This window comes from Vidua macroura, chromosome 4 (genome assembly GCF_024509145.1).
Source record: "Vidua macroura isolate BioBank_ID:100142 chromosome 4, ASM2450914v1, whole genome shotgun sequence".
In the NCBI taxonomy this organism is placed as follows: Eukaryota; Metazoa; Chordata; class Aves; order Passeriformes; family Viduidae; genus Vidua; species Vidua macroura.
The window spans coordinates 72,775,452-72,799,167 of record NC_071574.1 but is presented as its reverse complement, the minus strand read 5'-3'; the positions used below and the strand labels follow the sequence as shown (position 1 = coordinate 72,799,167).

Genomic DNA, 23,716 nt, shown 5'->3' with positions numbered 1-23,716 from the left:
AGCCCAGGTGCCCTTGGCCTTCTTGGCCACCTGGGCACACCTGGGCTGGTGTGGAACTGCTGTCGATGGCTCCAGGTCACTGGAGTTTCTCTGGCAGTGGGAGCCATTCCCTGGGTCCTGTCCCTCTGTCCCTTGTCCCCAGTCCCTCTCCAGCTCTCCTGGAGCCCCTCCAGGCCCTGCAAGGGGCTCTCCCTTCTCCAGGGGAACATTCCCAGCTCTCCCAGCCTGGCTCCAGAGCAGAGGGGCTCCAGCCCTGGAGCAGCTCCATGCCCCTTTGAGCTCCTGCACTGCTCCCAAGCCTCTGCCAGAACAACTCCCAATGTTTTAATTCCATCTTCTCCAAACCCCTTCCTAATCCTCACTTTCTTATTTCCTTTCTTCCTTCATCCCTTTCCTCCTGGCTCTTTATTCCCCCTCCCCATGAACGGCTACCTGGCCCCTGGATGCTCCGGCCGCGCACTTTCCATGGCAAGAACTCGTTCAGGCTTTGTTTGGGACTTGCCCGAGGCACGTTCAGCCTCCCGGGGGCCACCAGCAAGAGGTCTTTGGCGCGTTGTGGGGGTTCCCTTTGAGCCTGTACAACCGTGCGACTCCTCCCAGCAGCCGCCAAACCCCGCGGAAGCGTTTTGGCCCCGGCGCTCGGCCTGAAAGGCGCCTGTGAAATCATATTTAAGGTTGTCTCTCTCGAAGGTGCCCCCTTGGAAAAAACCTCCTGCCAGTGATGTTCAGCTCGGGTTTGTAGTTCAAACACAAAGGCCCCGCCGGACAAAGCCGAGCGGGACCCGGGCTGGAAAAGCCCTCTTAGGTCCCGGCTAATCCATCCCCCCCGCCAGCCCGGGGGATTGTTCCCGACGGCTTGTTTTCCTTGCCCTGACCTACATAGTCAAAAAGAATCTTGTTGCACATTTTTGTTTTGTATCTGGAGGTCTCGGAGGAGCTAAATCCCCTTCTTGGCGGGGCAGGATGCGTTGTTAAACAGCGCCGGGGCCTCCAGGAAAACCATGGAGACGCGGGGACAATGAGGCCTCTATGGGCCCCGCTTGGCCGCGGGACGGGCCCGGCCTCTCCCGGCCCCGGTGGTGGGCACCGGGACGCGCCGAGCGGGCGATGAAGACGTCCACGCGCTTGGCAGCCTGTCCCCAAATAGAGCGGTCACAGCGGCGCTCCAAGACGGGATCTGTGGGAGGGGGGAACGGCGGGAGCTCTTAATTAACCTGCTGTGGATGGGGCAGAGGTGGAGGCGGCGTCCCGGGAATCCTGGGATCCTGGGCCGTGCCGCCGTGGGTGGGTGGAGGAGCCAAAGTCCTCGTCGAGGTGAGGAGATCCACGCCTGGGGAGGGCAGGGCAGCGCCTGGTTTTTAAGGAAAACGAGGATGGGAAAATGGTGTGGGAAGAGGCCGTTGGACTGTACCCTCATGAGTGGGTGGAGGAGCCAAGTCTTCGTTGAGGGGAGGAGATCTTCACGTGAGGAGGGCATGGCAGCTCCTGGTTTTTTGAGGAAAATAAGGATGGGAACAGTGTGGGAAGAGGGCATTTAGGGAACTTGGACTTTGTCCTCACGGGTGGGTGGAGAAGCCAAGTCCTCACTGAGATGAGAACATCCACATGTGAGGTGGGCATGGCAGCTCCTGGTTTTTCAAGGAAAATAAGGATAGGAACGGTGTGGGAAGTAGGCATTTAGGGAACATCCCTGGCCTGTGGGTCAGGGATGGATGTGGAAATGCTGGGGGATGGTTGGATTTGGTGACCTTGGAGGGCTCTTCCAAGCGGAATAATTCCGTGACACACAGCGAATCCGTGCCCTCGTGGGTGGGTGGAGAGGCCAAGTCCCCGCTGAGGAGATCCTCCTGTGAGGAGGACATGGCAGCTCCCGGTTTTTAAGGAAAACAAGGATGGGAACGGTGTGGGAAGAGGGCATTTGGGCGACCTGGGCTGTCGTTTGCCCGTCCCTCACCTGGCTGGGAGGAGCGGGGTCGTTTGTGGACACGAAGGGCTGCAGCTGGGAATTTTGGCGGTCTGGGACCGTCACGGATGGCCGAGTTAATCCCTTTTCCTTCCCCTGCTGCCAAGGCCTGGTGGTTTCTCTTACCAACGTCTGGAAAGCACCTGGGACTCCCAGCTCCGGCAGCTGCACTCACCCAGAATAACCCCCCGAGCTCCTCGGGGCATTGGAGACACTTCCAGAGCACTTGGAGGGTGTTGGGATGGACCCAGGGTGATGAGAAATCCGTGGGGAATGGTTAGAACGACGCTGGAGGTTCTCTGGGGACAGAACAAGTCTGTGGTGGCTTTGACCCCAAAAGTTTCCTCCTGCCGTAGCTGAGAGTTGGGGTTGTTTGTCACCCACGTCCTCGAGGTGCCTCAGACCTCAAATCCCCCTCAAATCCCCAAAATCAGGGATCACAGAGCAGGAATGCTCTGCATTTACCAGTGTTAAATATTCCTAAATTAATAAAGAAGTACAAGCAAGTGAATGATGAAACATTAACAGAATAATACTAAACAAATTAATAAAGCCTGCGCTCATTTTTTTACGGATAACTCCACCTGCCCAGGACCTCTGCCAGCTTCCAGGGAAACACCTGCTCCCTTTTCCAGCTTTTTCAAGCCCCGTTTGTTTTTCCTTTCCAGCTCCTGGACCTGTTCATCCAATGGGATTGGTCGACATATTTGGCCGACTACGGACAGCCCACGTGCAAGTACCTTCGCGTGAACCCCACCACAGCCCTCATCCTGCTGGAGAAGTGAGTGTGGCCCCCCAAATCCCGGGAGAATTTCCACCCCCGTCTTGCTCTAGCAGCTCTTCCCATCCCTGTGAGCAAAGATCTCGGCCCTGGGTGGACAGAGGGAGCTCAGATGGAAAAATCCCATTTCATCCCGTTGACCCGAATCCCACACTATCCAAATCCAACGGCTTGGCTGCGGCTCCTTCTTTTTATTGGCTCTTCAGCAGAGTTCTCCTTGCCCTACCAGAAAATTTCGCTGTAAGGATGAACCTCCAGCTCCAAAATCCTTTGAAACGTGCTGGGCTGCAGGCAGGAGTGGCTATCCCGAATTTTTCAGTGTTTGGGAGGCGTTTGGGCAACGCCATGAACAACTTTTGGTTGGGCAGTTGGACCACGTCGTTGCAGGTTCCCTTCCACCTGAGAATATTCTACATTATCCCATTCTGGTTCTGTATTTCTGTATTTCTGTATTTCTGTTTCTTTTTATTTCTACATTTCTATTTTCATTTCTATTTCTATATTTTGAATTGTATTTATGTATTTCTGTTTATATTTATTTCTGTTTCTACTTTTATATTTATATTTCTATGTATTTATTTTAAAATTTATTTCTATTTCTATGTTTTTTCTACATTTCTATAGTTCTGTTTATTTCAATATTTATTTCTATTTCTGTATTTTATTTCTGCTTCTATATTTTCATTTCTATTTCTATGTTTCTATTTCTATATTTTTATTTCTATTTATTTCTGCTTTTATTTCTATTTCTGTAGCTTTCTTTCTACATTTCTGTATTTCTGTATTTCTGTATTTCCATAGTTCTATAGTTCTACAGTTCTATAGTTCTATAGTTCTATTTCTATACTTTTATTTCTTTTTATTTCTATAGTTTTATTTATTTCTGGTTTTATTTCTATTTCTATATTTTATTTCCTATATATTTCTGTTCCTGTATTTTTAACTATATTTCTATATTTCTATATTTCTGGATTTCTATATTTCTATATTTCTATAATTCTATATTTCTATATTTCTGTATTTCTATATTTCTATATTTCTATATTTTATTTCCTATATATTTCTGTTTCTGTATTTTTATCTCTATTTCCATATTTTCACATTTCTATATTTCTATATTTCCACATTTCTGTGTTTCTATATTTCTATTCATTTCGATATTTTTATCTCCATTTCTTTCTATTTCCGCACATCCCTACATTTTCATTTCCATCTCTTTCCTATTCTCGTTCATTCCCGTTCCCGTTTCTCCCACGGGGTTCCGGGAGAGCCCCGATTCCGATCCCGATCCCGATCCCGTGGGGCCGGAGGAGCCTCCGGGGCCCCCTCAATCCATCCTTTGAGGGCCGCAGTTCATATGCTCCGCACGGCTCCATCCCAAATCCTGGAGCGGTGCCGGGAACAGCGCCCGGGGCTCCGGGGTGGCTCCCGGGGGGCTGTGCCGGGCCAGCAGCGAGCCCGGAGCGCCGCGGGATTTGCCGCGGGCCCCGGGAAAAGCGGGATTTGCTTTGCCTGTCACCCCTGCCCGTGGTGGGTCTCCCAGATGATCTCCGCTGGTCCAGCTCCAAGCTGGCTTGGGAAGGATCCACTCTGCTCCTGCTCCCGGCAGACCTCCCAGGTCGTTTTCCAGCTGGTGGGACGGGGAACGAGCCAAAAAGTGGGAATTCAGCGTTTTCCGAGCGGCTCCTGGCACGGGCGCTGCACTGCTGGGCCCTGCATGGGCAGGAGGGGATCCTCGTGGAATCATGGAATGGTTTGGGTGGGAAAAGGACCTTAAAGCCCACCCAGATCCATGGGCAGGACACCTCCCACTATCCCAGGCTGCTCCAAGCCCTGTCCAACCTGGCCTTGGGCACTTCCAGGGATCCTGGGGCCTTGAATCTTCTGGAAGTGCGTCCCCAACCCTAAACTCGTCAGCCCCTCCTCGAGGAGAAGGAGAGACCCCAAATCACCTCAAACTGCTCCCCGTGCTCTGATTCCGTGGTTAATCCAAACCCAGCTGCATCCCTGGAAGTGTCCAAGGCCGGGTTGGACGGGGCTTGGAGCATCCTGGGGCAGTGGTGGCATGGGGGTGGCACTGGATGGGCTTCGAAGGTCCCTTCCAACCCTAATTATTCCCTGAATCTCTGGTTCTGCGGGTGGCCTCGGGGTGCTTGTGAACTTCGGGGTTCCCTCTGTGTCACCATGGTCCAGCTCCTCTCCACCAGAGGAGAAGAACGGATGTCACGGCACCTCAGGACACCCCGAGGGCCCCAGTGAGGGACACGGGGACTAAACGGGGTTTAAGAGGACGTTTACACCTCGTGGCGTTGTTTTTATACCGGAATTTTATGGGCTGTGTTATCCCTGGGTTATTTGGGGCCGTGGGTCAGGGATGGGTGTGGAAGTGCCGGGGGATGGTTGGGTTTGGGGACCTTGGAGGGCTCTTCCAGCCGGAATAATTCCGTAGCGAATTCGTGACCGAGAGGTGAGAGTTTTATTTAGAGCTAACAGTAAAATGCTAAAATAAAGGGATGCCCAAAATCTGGGAGCTCGGCCATGCAGGGGAACTGAGGCAGGCAGTGAGCTGGGATCATGGCAGAGGCTGGGAAGGCGGTGGGAGAGCAGGAGAGCAGCTGCACACGTAGTGGTGTTAAAATGTCACCAAACCCCAGCCTGGCTCATTTCATAATGTCATAAAATCATGGAATGGGTTGGGTTGGAAGGAACCTGAAGGATCATCCCATTCCCACCCCATCCATGGGCAGGGACACCTCCCACTGTCCCAGGTGGATCCAAGCCCCAGTGTCCAACCTGGCCTTGGGCACTGCCAGGGATCCAGGGGCAGCCACAGCAAATCTGGGAATTCCAGCCCAGCCCCTCCCCACCCTCCCAGCCAGCAATTCCTTGCCAAGATCCCAGCCCAATCTCCCCTTTCCCACTGGGAGCCATTCCCTGGCTCCTGTCCCTCTGTCCCTTGTCCCCAGTCCCTCTCCAGCTCTCCTGGAGCCCCTTCAGGGACTCTGAGCATTCCCTGGATTTTTCCCTTCTCCAGGGGAACATTCCCAGCTCTCCCAGAGCAGAGGGAGCTCCAGAATTTTGGAATGGGTTGGGTTGGAAGGAACCTTAAGGATCATCCCATTCCCACCCCATCCATGTTCAAGGACACCTCCCAGTGTCCCACGCTGCTCCAAGCCTCAGTTTCCATCCTGGCCTTGGACCCTGCCAGGGATCCCCTCTGAGGGTCTCTGTCCATCCCCCACGAGCTCTCCCGAGGCTCCTCCACACCCGCTGCCTCCCATCCCGCCGGGAATTCCGGGGGGAATTCTGAGCGGGGCCGGCTCAGCCTGTAACCTGTTCTCCTGGTTATCTGTGTCCCTTATCACCGCCGTGTCTCTCTCTCTCCCAGGATATCCCGGGTGTAAGTATGCGCTCGCTCGGGCTTTCACCCTCACCTGGCAGGGCCCCGATTGTCCGCTCTCAATGGAGCCCGAAACGCTGGAATTGCAAAGTGCCTCTGGAGCGGGGCCCTGCGCAACCCGATCCTCCCAAATGCACTAATTAGAGCTAAAAGAGGAGCTTTTACCCCGCTGCTTTCTTCCCCTCCCGGATTAATTGAGACAAAGCTCGGCTCTCTCCGAGGTGGTGTTTGTTGACAGGGGTGGGGACAGCGCCGAGCTCGCCTTTCCCTTCCTTTCACTCCTAATCCTGGGACCGGCTTCCAAACCCGCGGTTATCCCGAGGCTCTGCTCGGAGAAATAGAACCGGGGAGCTGCAGAGCCCATCCCCAATCCTGCAGGATTCTGTGTCCTGTAGGCAGCTTAATTAATTAATATTTAATGTCTCAGTGCTTGCACCTTCACATGGTGTCTGGAGATCCCAGCAGCTCCCAGACTTTTCCAGATCCACCTCTGTGGGTTTGTTAATGGTGCTCCCAGTTATCCCAAAACTCTTCTCAAAAGAAACTGTGGCTCTGCACAGCCCAACCCAAATCCTGCAGGATTCTGTGTCCTGTAGGCAGCTTAATTAATTAATAATAGTTAATAGCTCAGTGCTTCCACCTTCACGTGGTGTCTGGAGATTCCAGCAGCTCCCAGATGTTCCCAGACTTTTCCAGATCCACCTCTGTGGGTTTGTTGTGGGCACTCCCAGTTATCCCAAAACTCTTCTCAGGGAAAAAACTGTGGATCTGCACAGCCCAACTCAAATCCTGCAGGATTTTCTGCCCTGTAGGCAGCTTAATTAATTAATATTTAATGTCTCAGTGCTTGCACCTTCACGTGGTGTCTGGAGATCCCAGCAGCTCCCAGATGTTCCCAGACTTTTCCAGATCCACTTCTGTGGGTTTGTTATGGGTGCTCCCAGTTATCCCAAAGCTTTTCTCAGGGAAAAAAAACTGTGGATCTGCAGAGCCCAACCCAAATCCTGCAGGATTCTGTGTCCTGTAGGCAGCTTAATTAATAATAGTTAATGTCTCAGTGCTTGCACCTTCACATGGTGTCTGGAGATCCCAGCAGCTCCCAGACTTTTCCAGATCCACCTCTCTGGGTTTGTTATGGGCGCTCCCAGGTATCCCAAAACTCTTCTCAGGGAAAAAAATACCCATGGATCTGCACACCCCAACCTGAATCCTGCAGGATTTTCTGTCCTGTAGGCAGCTTAATTAATTAATAATAGTTAATAGCTCAGTGCTTCCACCTTCACATGGTGTCTGGAGATCCCAGATGTTCCCAGACTTCACCAGATCCACCTCTGTGGGTTTGTTAATGGTGCTCCCAGTTATCCCAAAACTCTTCTCAGGGAAAAAAACTGTGGATCTGCACAGCCCAACCCGAATCCTGCAGGATTTTCTGTCCTGTAGGCAGCTTAATTAATTAACAATAGTTAATGTCTCAGTGCTTGCACCTTCACATGGTGTCTGGAGATCCCAGCAGCTCCCAGATGTTCCCAGACTTTTCCAGATCCACTTTTGTGGGTTTGTTATGGGTGCTCCCAGTTATCCCAAAGCTTTTCTCAGGGAAAAAACTGTGGATCTGCACAGCCCAACTTGAATCCTGCAGGATTCTGTGTCCTGTAGGCAGCTTAATTAATTAATTAATATTTAATGTCTCAGTGCTTGCACCTTCACGTGGTGTCTGGAGATCCCAGCAGCTCCCAGACTTTTCCAGATCCACCTCTGTGGGTTTGTTTGGGGATCAGGGCTCCAGCTGCAATCCCTTTCCATCCTGATCCAGAGGTTTATCCATCCAGCTCCTTCCCAGTCATCCCAACGCAGCCCAAGGTTTTCTTGTGTGGAATATGTGCTGCTTCCAAAACATTCCATGGACCTGAGCAGCTCCCATGGGGTGGGAGGTGGCCCCAGAGGTGCCAGGATGGAAAAGCTCCAAATTCCCGGTGTGTGGAAGGGCTGGGAAGAGCTTTCCAAAGGTACAGATCAACTTCCAGCACCTCTGATGTCCCTCTGGAAGCTGGGAGAGCTCCCAGACTTCCTGGGGAAGGGCTTGGAGACCTCCTGGAGCTGTTTGGAGCTCCAGGGGAGGATAATTATCCCCAAATCCACGATTGCAGGACCTGGGCGACTCCAAACTCCGCTTCCCGCTGGCACAATCGCTCCCTGGTTCTCCTGGAGGAGCAGCTGCCAACCTGCTCCAGCTGAAAAATAGGGAAAACCAAACAAATCCCGATTTTTGATGACTGGAAGTGCTCCAAGCTCTCCCGTTCCTGTTGGGAGAGCAGCTCCGTCTCTGGTAACCCCAGTAAATTCCCCTTTGGATGAAGTTGTTATCCTGGATTCCAGTTCCAAGCCTGGTGTTTTTGGGAACATTTCAGATTCCCTGTGGTTCTTCCCAGGAAGCTGAAGCCTGGAAAACCTTGGATGTTTGTTTGTGTTCCGGAACTTTGGAGAGGTTGGGGTTGTGCTCAGTTGACTCCAGACCCTCGGGATGATCCAGTGCCAGCTTCCCACGGATCATCAGCACCGTGTCCTTGTCACTTCAGCGCTTCCTTTAGGTCCCCACAGCCAAAAACTGGGATTATGGGATGCATCCAAAGCCCTCAGCCTCTGCCAGATCTGATTTACCCAGAAAATCTTTTACAAATTGGGATAATTCAGAAGAGCCGAGCCCCAGCAGGTTGGATTTTGGGAGGCTGTGCCTTCAGGAGCCGCTGGAAGGTTGATCCTGGTGGGATTTTTTTCCCTTCCCAGCACCCTTGGGCAGTGTCCCAAGCCCTGTTTCCCCCAAAATACGGATCTGGGAATGCAGGAGTGCATGACACCCCCCCCCTCCCCCAGCTTTTCCCCCATCCCACCTCCTGCTCTGCTGGGCTCTGGATTTATGGAGACCTCCTGGAGACGCCGTGCTCCTTCCAAACAGCTGGATTCCCTCCTGGAATGGAAATTATTCCGCGTTATATTTAATATAAATTATATACATTTATATAATTTATATTTTTTTATTCATCGGGAAAAATGGGATAGTGGACGGTGCCCCTGCCCAGGGCAGGGGGTTGGAAATGGATGGGATTTAAGGCCCCTTCCAACCCAAACATTCCGTGGTTCCCTGGAATATTTTATAAAATTTAAATTCACAACTCCAGACCTTCCCAGCCTCCCCTAAAGCTGCATCTCGTGCATGCAAGTTTTAAGTAAAAAGCCTTAATTCTGTGGATTCTGTGCTGATTTTCAAATTTCCTCCTCAAATTCCATCGCTGCCGCAGAAGGTGACATGGGGATGGAAAATTCCCTGTTTGGAAGAGGGAGGATTTAGGATTTCCTGCATTTGGGAATTAGGGAGAGACCCCAAAGTGGCGTTGCTTTGGATTAAAGGGGTTTAAAGCAAAAACACATGAAAATTAAAAAAAAAAAAACAATTGGTGTAGAGCCTGGAAATTCCGTGTCCTCCTCTCTGAGCACTGGATGTTCCCAATCCCTGTTCCATAACCTGTTTGTGCTCTGTGCAGGATGCAGGACACCAGCAGGAAAAAAACATTTTCACCAAATTCCAGAAAAATGAGTGGGAACTGGGGAGACCCCAAAGTGGCCTTGGTTGGGATTGGAGTGGTTTAAGCCTGAAAAATGCCCCAAAATTTTGTGTAGAGCCTGGAAATTCCATGTCCTGCTCTCAGACCACTGGACATTCCCAATCCCTGTTCCATAACGGGTTCATGCTCCGTGCAGGATGCAGGACATTAGCAGGAAAAATGTCACCCAGTTCCAGAAAAACGAGTGGGAATTGGGGAGACCCCAAAGTGGCCTTGGTTGGGATTAAAGGGGTTTGAAGCCTGAAAAATTCCCAAAAAATTGGTGTAGAGCCTTGAAATTCCATGTCCTGCTCTCAGAGCACTGGACATTCCCAATCCCTGTTCCATAACCCATTTGTGCTCCGTGCAGGATGCGGGACACCAGCAGGAAAAATGTTGTCACCCAGTTCCAGAAAAACGAGTGGGAACTGGGAGACCCCAAAGTGGCATTGGTTGGGATTGGAGGGATTTGAAGCCTGAAAAATTCCCCAAAAATTGGTGTAGAGGCTTGAAATTCCATGTCCTGCTCTCAGAGCACTGGACATTCCCAATCCCTGCTCCATAACCTGTTTGCGCTCCGTATAGGATGCGGGACACCAGCAGGAAAAAAACATTTTCACCAAATTCTGGAAAAACGAGTGGGAATTGGGGAGACCCCAAAGTGGCCTTGGTTGGGATTGGAGTGGTTTAAGCCTGAAAAATGCCCCAAAATTTTGTGTAGAGCCTGGAAATTCCATGTCCTGCTCTCAGACCACTGGACATTCCCAATCCCTGTTTCATAACTGGTTCATGCTCCGTGCAAGATGCGGGACATTAGCAGGAAAAATGTTTTCACCAAATTCTGGAAAAACGAGTGGGAATTGGGGAGACCCCAAAGTGGCATTGGTTGGGATTGGAGGGATTTGAAGCCTGAAAAATTCCCCAAAAATTGGTGTAGAGGCTTGAAATTCCATGTTCTCCTCTCAGACCACTGGACATTCCCAATCCCTGCTCCATAACCTGTTTGTGCTCCGTGCAGGATGCAGGACACCAGCAGGAAAAAAACATTTTCACCAAATTCTGGAAAAACGAGTGGGAATTGGGGAGACCCCGGAGTGGCATTGGTTGGGATTGGAGGGGTTTAAAGCCAGAAAAATTCCCCAAAAATTGGTGTAGAGGCTTGAAATTCCATGTCCTGCTCTCAGACCACTGGACATTCCCAATCCCTGTTCCATAACTGGTTTGTGCTCCGTGCAGGATGCGGGACATTAGCAGGAAAAATGTTTTCACCAAATTCTGGAAAAACGAGTGGGAATTGGGGAGACCCCAAAGTGGCATTGGTTGGGATTGGAGGGATTTGAAGCCTGAAAAATTCCCCAAAAATTGGTGTAGAGGCTTGAAATTCCATGTTCTCCTCTCAGACCACTGGACATTCCCAATCCCTGCTCCATAACCTGTTTGTGCTCCGTGCAGGATGCAGGACACCAGCAGGAAAAAAACATTTTCACCAAATTCTGGAAAAACGAGTGGGAATTGGGGAGACCCCGGAGTGGCATTGGTTGGGATTGGAGGGGTTTAAAGCCAGAAAAATTCCCCAAAAATTGGTGTAGAGGCTTGAAATTCCATGTCCTGCTCTCAGAGCACTGGACATTCCCAATCCCTGTTCCATAACCTGTTTGTGTTCCGTATAGGATGCGGGACACCAGCAGGAAGAACAACGTTTTCGCCCAATTCCGGAAAAACGAGCGGGAATTGGGAGACCCCGGAGTGGCATTGATTGGGGTGAAAAATGCCCAAAAATTTGGTGTAGAGGCTTGAAATTCCATGTTCTCCTCTCAGACCACTGGACATTCCCAATCCTGGTTCCATAACCTGTTCATGCTCCGTGCAGGATGCAGGACATTAGCAGGAAAAATGTCACCCAGTTCCAGAAAAACAAGTGGGAATTGGGGAGACCCCAAAGTGGCATTGGTTGGGATTAAAGGGGTTTAAAGCCTGAAAAATGCCCCAAAATTTTGTGTAGAGCCTGGAAATTCCATGTCCTGCTCTCTGAGCTCTGGACGTTCCCAATCCCTGCTCCATAACCGGTTTGTGCTCTGTGCAGGATGTGGGACAGCAGCAGGAAAAATGTTTTCACCAAATTCTGGAAAAACGAGTGGGAACTGGGAGACCCCAAAGTGGCATTGGTTGGGATTAAAGGGGTTTAAAGCCTGAAAAATGCCCCAAAATTTTGTGTAGAGCCTGGAAATTCCATGTCCTGCTCTCAGACCACTGGACATTCCCAATCCCTGTTCCATAACCTGTTCATGCTCCGTGCAGGATGCGGGACACCAGCAGGAAAAATGTCACCCAGTTCCAGAAAAACAAGTGGGAACTGGGAGACCCCAAAGTGGCATTGGTTGGGATTGGAGGGGTTTGAAGCCAGAAAAATTCCCAAAAAATTGGTGTAGAGGCTTGGAATTCCATGTTCTCCTCTCAGACCACTGGACATTCCCAATCCCTGTTCCATAACCCGTTTGTGCTCCGTGCAGGATGCGGGACACCAGCAGGAAAAATGTTTTCACCAAATTCCGGAAAAACGAGTGGGAATTGGGGAGACCCCAAAGTGGCCTTGGTTGGGATTGGAGGGATTTGAAGCCTGAAAAATTCCCAAAAAATTGGTGTAGAGGCTTGAAATTCCATGTCCTGCTCTCAGACCACTGGACATTCCCAATCCCTGTTCCATAACCTGTTCATGCTCCGTGCAGGATGCGGGACATTAGCAGGAAAAATGTTTTCACCAAATTCTGGAAAAACGAGTGGGAATTGGGGAGACCCCAAAGTGTCCTTGGTTGGGATTGGAGGGATTTGAAGCCTGAAAAATGCCCCAAAATTTTGTGTAGAGCCTGGAAATTCCATGTCCTGCTCTCTGAGCGCTGGACATTCCCAATCCCTGTTCCATAACCTGTTCATGCTCCGTGCAGGATGAGGGACATTAGCAGGAAAAATGTTTTCACCAAATTCTGGAAAAACGAGTGGGAACTGGGGAGACGCCAAAGTGGCATTGGTTGGGATTGGAGGGGTTTAAAGCCTGAAAAATTCCCCAAAAATTGGTGTAGAGGCTTGGAATTCCATGTTCTCCTCTCAGACCACTGGACATTCCCAATCCCTGCTCCATAACCTGTTTGTGCTCCGTGCAGGATGCGGGACACCAGCAGGAAGAACAACGTTTTCGCCCAATTCCGGAAAAACGAGCGGGACAAGCAGAAGTTGATCGACACCGTGGCCAAGCAGCTGCGTGGCCTCATCAACAGCCACCACTCCTGAGGGGCTCGGGATCTCCTTCCCGCAGCCTGGACTTCGGGAATCTCGTTGGGAGAGAAGATTTGTATTTTTTTATTCGCCTGGAAAGTCTCCGCGGAGCCTCCCCCCGATGGCAAAGCCCTCCCGGCGGAACAATCCCGGGAAAAGAGGTGGTGGCAGGAGTCTCCTGGATAAACTCCTATTTTCAGGGGTTTAGGAAGTGATGGGAATTCTTGGAGCCTGGGAGAAGTTCACACCCGGACTGGGTTGTTGTTTGTTTTTTTTTTTTTTTTTTTGTCAAAGCCAAATTGAAGGGATCATCCTGCCTTCCTTTTGTTAATTTATTCCCTTGGAAAACTGAGAAATCTGGGAAGAGCCGTGGGTTCTCTGGGCTGAGGGAAGAGGGTCACCCTGAGTGTGAACTGTGGTTTGGATTTAGGTAGGAAAAAGGGATTTCCCAAGGTTTTTATTCTCCTCTTTTCCCCCTCCACTGGGCTGATTTCCATGTTAGAGTGCAAATCCCTGGAATTGTGACCCTTTCCCACATGTCCATAACCATCCCTCAGCTCCACTCCGGGACTGCCAGGGGCTGTGGGATCACGGAGAAGGGTTTGGAGCGGCCTCCTTGATTAAATTTGGGAAGGGACAGCCGAAGGATAATCTGGGAATGTGTCCTGTGGCTGGACACATCCTGCTGGACACATCCATGGATGGGGAGCGGGAAGGGATGGATGCTCCACAGGGGATGTCCCGGTGTCCAGGAGGGGTTTTTCCCTCTTTTCCCTGCTCGTGTCCCATCCTCCCTCTCCTCCTGATGGTTCCATGGGGAAAACTTCCCTGGGAGGTTTTGGAGTGGGATGCTGCTGGACACATCCATGGATGGGGAGCGGGAAGGGATGGATGCTCCACAGGGATGGCGGGAAGGCACACCGGGATGTCCCGGTGTCCAGGAGGGATTTTTCCCCTCTCTTTTCCATGCTGGTGTCCCATCTTCCCTCTCCTCCTGATGGTTCCATGGGGAAAACTTCCCTGGGAAGTTTTGGAGCTGGACCAGCGGGAATCTCCTGGAGCAGTGGGAGATTCCCCATGGAGCAGCGCTGCTCCAAAGAGCCTGTGGATAAAATTCCCCCTGTTCCAAAAGTCCCCAGAAATCCTCTGCTCAAACCAGGCAGCCACCAACAGGATTTAATCCCAGGATTCCAGTTCCAGAGGGGAATTTTTGCCCTTCTCATCTTGCCACCCTTTTGCCTCTAATTCCTCACATTATCCAGCCATGTTCCCAAACCCTCAGAGGGAATTCCTGGTGGTTGTTGCAGCCCTGAACTGCTGCTCCTGTGCCCATTCCCAACCCTCTGGATGCACTAATCCCGAGGTTTTACCTTCCCGCCTTGCTTCTCAGCAATATTTTGGAGTTGGTTTTCGTTTGGAGAAGGTTCCTTTGGCTCAATCCCAAAATTCAACGGGAACTCGATCAGGAATGACCCCCTGGAGCTCTTGGGCTGTCCCAGCCATCTCCAGCTACAGGGACCAAGGGATTATTTTCATTAATAAGAGGGAAAATTGGTAATTCCTTGGTTTTGGAGAGGGATCGGGGGTTCCTTGTGAACTCCTCCTGGAGGGATATGGAAGAGGAACGACGGGAAAAGCAGCAGGTGAAGGAAAGTTGGAGTCAGCGTGGCCAGAAAGGGATCGGCTTTGGAAATAACCCAGAGCGGGACAAGGGATGGGAATTCTGGGAGTGGGATGGACGAGGAGCAGAAACCCCGGGACACAGGGAAGGGATTTTGTGCTGCCATCCTGAAATTCCATTTTCCCCTCCTATATTTCACTCCCACAAAAAAGTCCCCAGCACAGCCGAGGTTTCCCAGGCAGCTCCCACCCTTCCCAAATCCACGCTGGGCTCTCCTTCCCATCTCCCTGAGCTGTAATTCCAGGAGCAGCGACCTGGGATGGGCGTCCTCGCTCCTTCAGGTTCCTTTTGGAAAAAACCAAGGTTGGGATCCTCCAAACCGGCTCCTGGCACTCAGGATTTGCTGTTGGGAAAGTCAAATCCGGCCAAGGGAGAGATTCTGGGAGTTCCTGATCCCGGGAGGTCAAGAGCCGGAACCGCAAGTCAGAGCCCGGGATGAAAAATGGGATTTTGGGACTCTGGTCCCAATTAACTTTTTGTTCCGAGAGATGTTCCATCACTTCCAAACAAAATTAATCTTTTAAACAGATTTCCCCCCAAAAAAAAAAAAAAAAAGCCCTGGAAGACATCCCAAATCCCCTCTCAGTCTCTTCCTAATGATGGGTGTCCTCCGACACGGATGGAATTGCTTAGGAGGGAAAAGTCACTGCAGGGAATTTAAGAGGGGGGTGGGAAACAGGGGCAGGACCCAAATCCAAGATTTCCAGCTTCCCAGAATAAGTAATGCTGCTCTCACACCTCGCTCCGCATCCATTGAACATTCCTTAGTGGATTTCATTTTTTTAAGAAAAGGAAATTGGATTATCCCATAATTTTTCGCAGCTCCGGCAAATATATTCCAGCACCAGCGGGAAAAAATTATATTAAAACCCAAACTTGGCTTCCCAAGAAGCTTCTTTCCTTCTTCAGGAGTTGTTAGGCGTTCCAGGAGCTGGGAATAATCCCATAAAAGGTGTCCAGAGTGGGAATTTGCAGCCCAACCCATCCATAGGATGTTCTCCCTGAGCCATCAGCACCTGGCAGGTGGGAAAGAAAGGAGGGGTTTTCCTGGGAGGTGGGAAAGGAGGGGTTTTCCTGGGTTTTTTTTTGGGTATTCCTGGGGCTGGATTTCTGGAGTTCAAGGCAGATGCTCCCGGTGATTTTCGCACTTTGTTCCAGATCCAATCCCAGCTCCCGCTCGGATGGGGACGGGAGGAGTTGGGATGATGCTGTTTTTGGGGTTGGCAGCTTTGGGGAAGGTGGAATTTCGGACGGGAGCTGTGGGAAGTGTCGTGGTGGCCCCAAATTCCTTGGAAGTGAGGCTGGGATGGAGCTGGGGCTGCTTCGGGGGCATCGCTGCTGTCACGTCCCTCGTGCCGATGTTTTGGGATCGAATTCCAACCAGAATCCAAGTCCCAGGCAGAGATTCCTCACCCTTGGGTGTCTCCTGCCTCCGCTGGGCTTTTCTCGTTGGTTCTGGGTTGGTTTTGGTGCTTTTTAGGGCCTTGGAGGGGTTTGGAGCATCCAAGCACCATCCCACGGTTGGATTTGTGTCCCATCCCTGGGTGCCGCAGGATTTTTGGGATCTCTATCCCGTTTTTCCTACAGCTCCACAGGGCTGGAGACCCCTCGTATCCCCCCCCGGCACGATTCCATATTTATCCCACTGCTGGCAGCTCCAAGAGAACACAAATCCCATAAACCCCATCCCAAATGACTCCGGGATGATCCCAGCTCTGCTGTCCTCTGGGAACGCCGTGGATCGGCGGGAAGCGACCCGAACACACCGGGATTGGCTGGGAGTCACCCCAAAAATGCCAGGATGGAGGGGGGGAGCTCAGGGGGGAGCTTGCTTCACCCCCAAAGCTGCTGCTCCAATCTCCAGCCCCTCTCTTGCCCCCAGGGCTGGATTTGGGAAGCTTTTCCTAGAGCTGGGATCCATCCCCACCTGCAGCTTCCCGAAAATTCCATGGGAAGCTCTGGAATCCTGTCCTATCCAAGCTGCTCCCTGCCTTGGCTCATCCCTCAGATTCTGTTTTGCCAGGAAAACCCCCCACACTCCCATCCCACGTCCCATCCCTCCCTGTCCGCCGGGGTTGCCTTTTCCCGTTGATTTTGGGGTGGAAGGAGCTGATTTTGGGAACCGAGGTGGTGAAAACAGCTTTTTTTGCACAAGTCGTTGCACAATAAGGGGAAAATTTAGCAAATTAGGTTTAACTTTAAAGGGAATTTTGTTGTTGGTTTGTTTTTTTTTTTTTTTTTTTTTTTTTCCTTAAAACTCGCTAGCAGAGCTACTGATTCCAAGAGGAAAAAGAGCTGGAATGGTTGGAGAAAGGACTGCATGGTTTACAGGTTCAATTCTGTTAGAAATTAGCATGTTGGACATTTATCCTGGTGTAATTCCAATTAAACAAATACAGCATTTAACTGTTTCATTAATGCCTCGTCTGGCTCTGTGCATCCCTGGGGGAAAAAACCTGACCCCTAAATCCCATCAAGGATAAAATTCCACACCCCCTTTGGACGCCTGGCTGCTGGAACACCCAGGTTTATGGGGGATCCAAGGGGAAGAAAATCCCTGGATGAGCATTCCCTCATTGCCCTGAGCAGAAGCCAAGTTTTGCCCAAATTTGGGGGGATTTTAATTGGTTTCTATCAAAAAAATTCCTCCCTGGGAAGGTGGGGAGGGGCTGGGCTGGAATTCCCAGATTTGCTGTGGCTGCCCCTGGATCCCTGGCAGTGCCCAAGGCCAGGCTGGAATTGGGGCTTGGATCCACCTGGGACAGCGGGAGGTGTCCCTGCCCATGGGATGGGGTGGGAATGGGATGGGATTCAAGCTCCTTTCCAAACCGTTCTGTAATTCCACGATTTCTTCTGCCACGGCTCCGAAAACACCTGCAATGGAAGGGATGGGCAGGTGGCCGCTGGACCAGGAGCGCCGGGGCTCCCAGGAGCGAGGAGCCCGGGGCAGAGGTGGCAGCAGGAAGCTGATAAGCCCCAGCTGTCACCACCTGCCCGCAGAACCCGGCAGAAGGAGGCTGCGGGAGCCGATAAATGCGAGAAGGGAGAGGAGCAGATGCGAGATAAGGAGCGAGATAAGGCCGGGAGGGCTGGATGGGGTCCAGCAGGAGCGTGACGTGCAGGGTGAGAAATGCGGGCACGGGAGGTGGAGCGGCCGCATCCGGGGTGGGAAACCGGGTCACGGCAATGCCCTGAGGTGAGGATGGTCCAGCCAGGTGGCACCAAAATGAGCGTGATGGGGGGAAAAAAAATCAGGGCTGGGATACACAGGACTTTCCTCCTTCCCTCCCCGGTGTTTCCCGGCGCATCCCAGGTGGGAAGACAGGAGACAGGGATGCCCCGCTCCGTGCCCCACGCCGCGCCCCACGTGGCTCCAGCCGCGCTAATTGCATTCCGTGGGGCACTAATTGGATGATTGGATCAAAGGCGGGAAGCCCATCCATATCTGCCGGGCCCTGGATGCGATTATCCCGGGAGGAGGCATCGATCACCGCCGCCCCTCCCTGACCCAGCGGGGCCCGCGCAGGTACCGAGCCCGCGCTGGTGGCGCCCAAATGGGATTTGCTCCCGAAAGGTTAAAGGAAGGCGGCGGATGACAAATGACGGCGGTGCCGCGTCTGCCGGGCGCTCATTCATCTCCCGGGATGGCGGGGCCGCCCCGGGATGCGGGCGCTGCCTGCGGGGACCATCGCTCACTGTCACCGGGACGTGTGAAGTGTTAAAGACCCCCCGGCGGGGCACGGGGCGCTCGTTTGTATTCATTAGCCACCGGCTGCAGATGTCGGCTGCGGCTCGGAGGAGGCACCGAGCCTCTCCCCGGCTCCCCGGCGGGTTCTCGGGGAAGCGGTGGCACCTCGCGTCTCCTCGCCCGGTGGCCCCGGGGACTTGCTGTCCCCCGTGGTCGTGTTTGTCCCCCAGCCACAGCCCTGGAAAAGCCATCCCCGAGGGGCCAGGCGGGTGCGGGGAGGTCCTGGGACACCCGGGGTGAGCCCGGGATTCTCTTTTCCCTCTCTTTAGGCTCGATGTGGTGGCCCCGGGGCTGTGCAGGGCGCGGGATGCTCCGTCCCCACAAACAGGAACGGGAGACAGCAGGAATTTGTGGGAGCAGCTGCTGACTCGGCGCCCCTGGGTTGGAGCTGCGGCTGCTGGAGGCGGAAATTCCCAGCTGGAATTTCCTAGGTGGAAATTTCCTTCCTTCTTCTCCTCTGGGCGTGTTAGTGCCAAAATCCCTGGCTGAGGGCAGCCTTTGGCTCCTCTCCTCCTCAGATCCTCGGCTCTGACCTTTCCCTCGGCCCCACCGGGCTCTTCCCAGCCCCAGCCGCGGGTTTTCCAGGCAGGGCCCGGTGTGTGGCTGGGTCTCCAGGCGTGCTCCTGCTCCTGGCTGTCCTGTCGGGACAGGTCTTCCCTCTTCTCCCGCCTCTGGCTCTTCCCCTTCTCCACAGGATCGTGATTCCGAGCAGAAGGAACCCACAGAAAAGGGGGGAAGGGTGGCTTTTGGGTGAATATCCTTAATATTGCCCACTCTGAGGGATGAACCCTCCGCCAAGGAATGGCTGCTCAGCATTCCCAGCCCGCCTGAATCCGGGGTTTTTCCTTGTTGGGACGCAGCTTTGGGGGCTTTGGGGCAGAGGGATTCGCTTTATAGGGAGTGATCATGGGAACCTCAGGTGTATTACCCAAATTAGCGTTTTTGGTGGGAATCTGACATCCCTGCCTGGGCTGGGAAGAGGAAAATCCTGGCTGAGGTTCCCAGGGATTGGGATGTGAGAGAACTTCATCCCGGTCTTCTCCTGCCCTTGGCTCCACTGGAATAGGAGACAGCAGAAATTTGTGGGAAGAGCCTGAGCAGCTGCTGCCTCAGTGCTCCTGGACTTGAACTGTGGCTGTTGGAGGCAGAAATTCCCAGCTGGAATTTCCTAGGTGGAAATTTCCTTTTTTCTGGCCCCAGCATTGCAGCCTGGGCTGTGAAACCCCTCCAGTGCCTCTTTTTGGGAACAGACTGGGATAAGTATGGAATAAATCCCCTTAAATCCATCTGTTTTGAGGGTAGGACATAGGGAAAAGTTGGAAAAAAAATGTGATTTTGGGGCAGAGCATGATCCAAGAGCCTGAGAACCTGAGCTGAGCATTCCCTGAGTGTCCATGAAGCCCAACCCCATCCCCTTCCCTGCTCCGAGGAATCTTCCTTTCCATGAAAAGGCAATAACTTGAAGGATGTAAAACCCCAGTGGGGAATTAATCCTTGGTGGGATTGGTTGGGAATTTTGCTGTTTGATGGGGCCAAACCCCTTGTCCAGCTGGGCCCCTGGAGTTTGGATCCCTTTGGATCGCCCGTGGCTCAGCTGATGGGGAAGGTCCATCTCGGGAGGGATCCCGGCAGCATTCCCAGGCTGCGATCCCTCCGGTGCCTGAGCTTGGGAAGCACAGCGATTCCCAGGGGGAAGGGTGGCTGCAGCCAGCCAGGGCTGAAAGATCCACCTTTGTTTTCTTCATGGAATTATGGAATGGGTTGGGTTGGAAGGGCCCTTAAAGCCCAACTCATCCCAACCCCGTGGCAGGGACAACTTCCGCCATCCCAGGCTGCTCCAAGCCTCATCCAACCTTTTGTTTCCGAGGGCCTGGACTCGCCTCATCCATCTCCAGCATCCCTGGAAGTGTCCAAAGCCAGGCTGGAAGCGCTTGGAGCACCTGGGATAGTGGGAGGTGTCTCTGCCATGGCAGGGGTGGGAATGGGATGGGATTTAAGGTCCCTTCCTATCCAAACCATTCCAGGATTCCATAGTTGGGAAGAGGCAGCTCCAGCTCATCCCTAAGGGAACGCTGGGCACACACGGCTTTCAAGGCCATCTCCCGGACATTTCGGCACCAAAACTCCCCCGTGGCCACCAACACAGGCAGGAAATCCCCAGGAATGAAAAGCCCCGGGTGTGATCCCGCCCATCCAGACCCCGGGAGTGGCGGAGTCGCAGCTTTCCCGCCCGGCTCCGGTGTTCCCTGGACTCGGGAGAGGTTTGGGAGCTCTGCCTGCAGGAGGCTGGAGCAGCCCGGGGCCTGCGGGGACACGCAGGGGTCGATAGGATCTGGCTGGGGTCTGGCTCCCAGGTGCTGGAAGGAGGCTTGGGATGAGAAGATCTTTCAGGTCCTTTCCACCCCAAGCCCGAATTCCGTGACTCATCCTCCTCTGGTTTCGTTGGAAACCCATCCCGGGCTTGGACACGGAGCAGGGAATGTGTCAGGGCTGGCCTTGTGGGGTTAGCGGGGCGAGATTTCCCCAGCCCAAACCCTCAGCCCTGACCCCGTTTCACACCTGCTCGGATAATTCCCAGCCTTGGGATGCTTTCCTGGGGATGGGCTGGAGCAAAAGCCCCGGGGCTGTGTCTATCCCAGCAAATTAAGCAGTTCCAGGGTTCAGACACCAATTATCCTCACGGTTTAATTATTAAATTATTGCCCAGGTGATTCTCGGGCACGGCTCCGGACTGTGCCCGGAGCATTCCCGAGGGGCAGGATGGATTTGGCTCCCTGTTTTTGTGGAGGTCATCCAGTGGGTGAAGGTTTGGCCTCACCAGGTGTCCTCGGGGCTGGAGGAGGATCCCAGACTCTTCCGTGATCCCAGAGAAGATGTGCCATGGCCAGCCAGGCTCAGCTTTCCCAAACTCAGGTCTTCCCAGCTTGGATCGCTTCCAAATGTGCAGCCCCAAATTCCTAAGGGAGAGTCATGAATTCTAATTGCAAATATTGATTTGCATTTTTTTTTTTAATTTTTTTTTATTTTTTTTTATTTCCAGAATGCTCCTTTTTGCTGATTAAGGCTGTGCCCGGAGCAGCTGGGATTGTCACCAGGGAGGGGCTCCATTCCTGGAGCAAAGACAGGGAGAATCCCTCGTTTTTCCCACTGATTTCCACCTGGGAAAGGAGAGTTTGGAGCAGCCTGGTCTAGGGGAAGGTGTCCGTGCCCATGGATGGTCTGTGAGCTCCTCCCAGCACAAACCATTCCGTGAAAACTGATTCCTTCCCAAAACTGTCAGCCCACGGTTCCTGTGTCAGCTGGCAGTGGAAAAACCTCCATCGTTATCCCAACCTCCATCGTTATCCCAACCTCCATCGTTATCCCAACCTCTCCTCCCCTCCCAGCGCCCTCCTGCTCCCTTGGCACTTTTGATCCGCCCCGTCTGCCCGGGAGTGCGATGGGCGGGCGAGATTTGCATGCTGGAATTCCAACCAGGAAGTTCCCTGGTGCGGGAGGGGACGGATTCCTCCCCTGCTTTGGGGTTTGTTGGGATTTTATTTGTTTTCCCCGGTCGTCTGGGGGACAGCCTTGCGTGGTTTCCCCTTCCAAAGGCGCTACTCGGAATCAGGTGAAGGTGACGTGGGACATCCATGACCCCGGGCTGACCCTGCCCGCGTTCCCAGATGGATAAGCCCGTGACTAAGGCACATCCTGGCTTTCCTGAGACACACCCAGCAGCTTGGATCCTTCCTAAATGTTATTTTCCAGCCTCTCTCTCCCCACCCTCCTGGGGAAATTCCTCCCAAGGAAAGCTGAGGGTGTTTGTTTGGGGGCGATACTGAGGGAAACGCCAAAAATGATGGAATAAGGAAGGTGTGAGCTGGGAATGCTCCAATCATCCCGTTTATTTGGTGCCAGGGATCCCAAATTTTGGGCTGTGGTGCTGGAGCCGGTGTGGAGTTGGGCTACTGGGAGACCAGAAGGGCGTGGGAATGGTGGCCAGGGAGGGAAGATCCGAAAGTCTGCAATGGTTTGGGTGAGGAAAACGTTTCCAAATCCATCACAGGCTTCTGGAATGTTCTCTGTGCCCACCAGGAATTGGCTGGAATGGGGTCCAGAGAGGTTGGGATTGAGGAGGATGGGCTGGGGGTGTTGGGGCCGCAGCATCCCCAAGGTTGGGCACCCAACAGGAGGGGAGTGGGCTGGAGCAGGGCCTGCCCAGGGATCCTTGCACAGGTCGGGAACGGGCCGGAAGCTCCTCCAAAATCCATCCAAAGGCATCCTGAGCCTGCTGAGCACGGGCAGGAGCCGGCTCAGATCCCTCAGTTTTGGGGCCAGGAGGTGGTGGCAGCCTGAGCCCGGTGGGAAGTCGGGATTCCAATCCATGAACAAGTGGCTTTAAATATCTCCTTTGGGCTTTTCTGTATTTTTGCTTCCCAAAACTGGGAACAGTTCTTGGAGCAGCTCTCATTCCCACCTCTGCTCTTGGATGTCCCCCAGCAGAAATTCTCCCTTCCCAAAGCCAGGAACTGAGCAGTCACCTGCACCTCTCGTGAAACCTGAGGCTCTCTGGCTGAGATCGGCCGGGAGGCCCCTCCAGTCTCAGCTCAGTGACAAAAATGAGGCCCCTTCTGTCCCCTCTGAGGGGATTCCAGCTGGGCTCTGGCCAGGATTCAGCTCCCAGATTTTCCCACCTAAACATGGAGGCGAAATTCGGGCACCTCGCTGACCTGGGAGCCCACCTGACCCCCAGCTGTTGTTCCAGGAGGATGGAATTCTCCAGGAGGTGCTGAGTTCTTACAGTCATGGACAATCCCGGGATTGCTGAGGTTGGAAAAGCCTTCCAGGATCATCCAGCCCAAGCTGTGCCCCATCCCCACCTCGGCAGAGCGCCAGGAATTCCTTGGACACCTCCAGGCACTCCAAACCTCCCTGGGCGCTTCCGGAGCGCCCTTTCCATGAGGAAATTCCTGCTGGAGTCCAACCTGAGACAACGTCCCGTGGTTCCCACGGCCGGGAGCGGTGCTGAGCCCAGGTGTGGGACGCTGCTGGGGTGGCCCCCGTGGGCTGAAGGTCACTCGTGGTCAGGGAGCTGCTCCCAGCTCTTTGTGCGGTCAGCAAAGCAAATTCCCTGTTCAAACAGGCTCCTCCATGGGCAAACAGGGAAGGGGAAGGAGCAAACCCTGGGGAAGGGAGCAGCAGCGAGGCCCCCGGGGGATGCGGGGAATATCCTCAGTCTGGGATATTCCTTGCAGGAAAATGGGGTTTGCCTCCTAGAAAAACTCCTGGTCT

At 53.1% G+C, this 23,716-nt stretch overlaps 1 protein-coding gene across 2 annotated transcripts in view; it reads left to right on the top strand.

The window, feature by feature from the left end:
* Positions 1–17,108, top strand: part of EXOC6B (exocyst complex component 6B) — a 320,629-nt gene extending 303,521 nt beyond the window's left edge. Inside the window, exons 21-23 of one of the 2 annotated variants that reach the window (XM_053974945.1) lie at positions 2,632–2,744; positions 6,133–6,144; positions 12,902–17,108. In XM_053974945.1, the coding sequence (XP_053830920.1) occupies positions 2,632–2,744; positions 6,133–6,144; positions 12,902–13,028 (252 nt within the window). In that variant the 3' untranslated portion in view covers positions 13,029–17,108. Of the gene's footprint in view, positions 1–2,631; positions 2,745–6,132; positions 6,174–12,901 lie in introns of those variants that run through there. The other variant, XM_053974944.1, reaches the window with a different exon arrangement.
* The last annotated feature ends 6,608 nt before the right edge of the window (positions 17,109–23,716 follow it).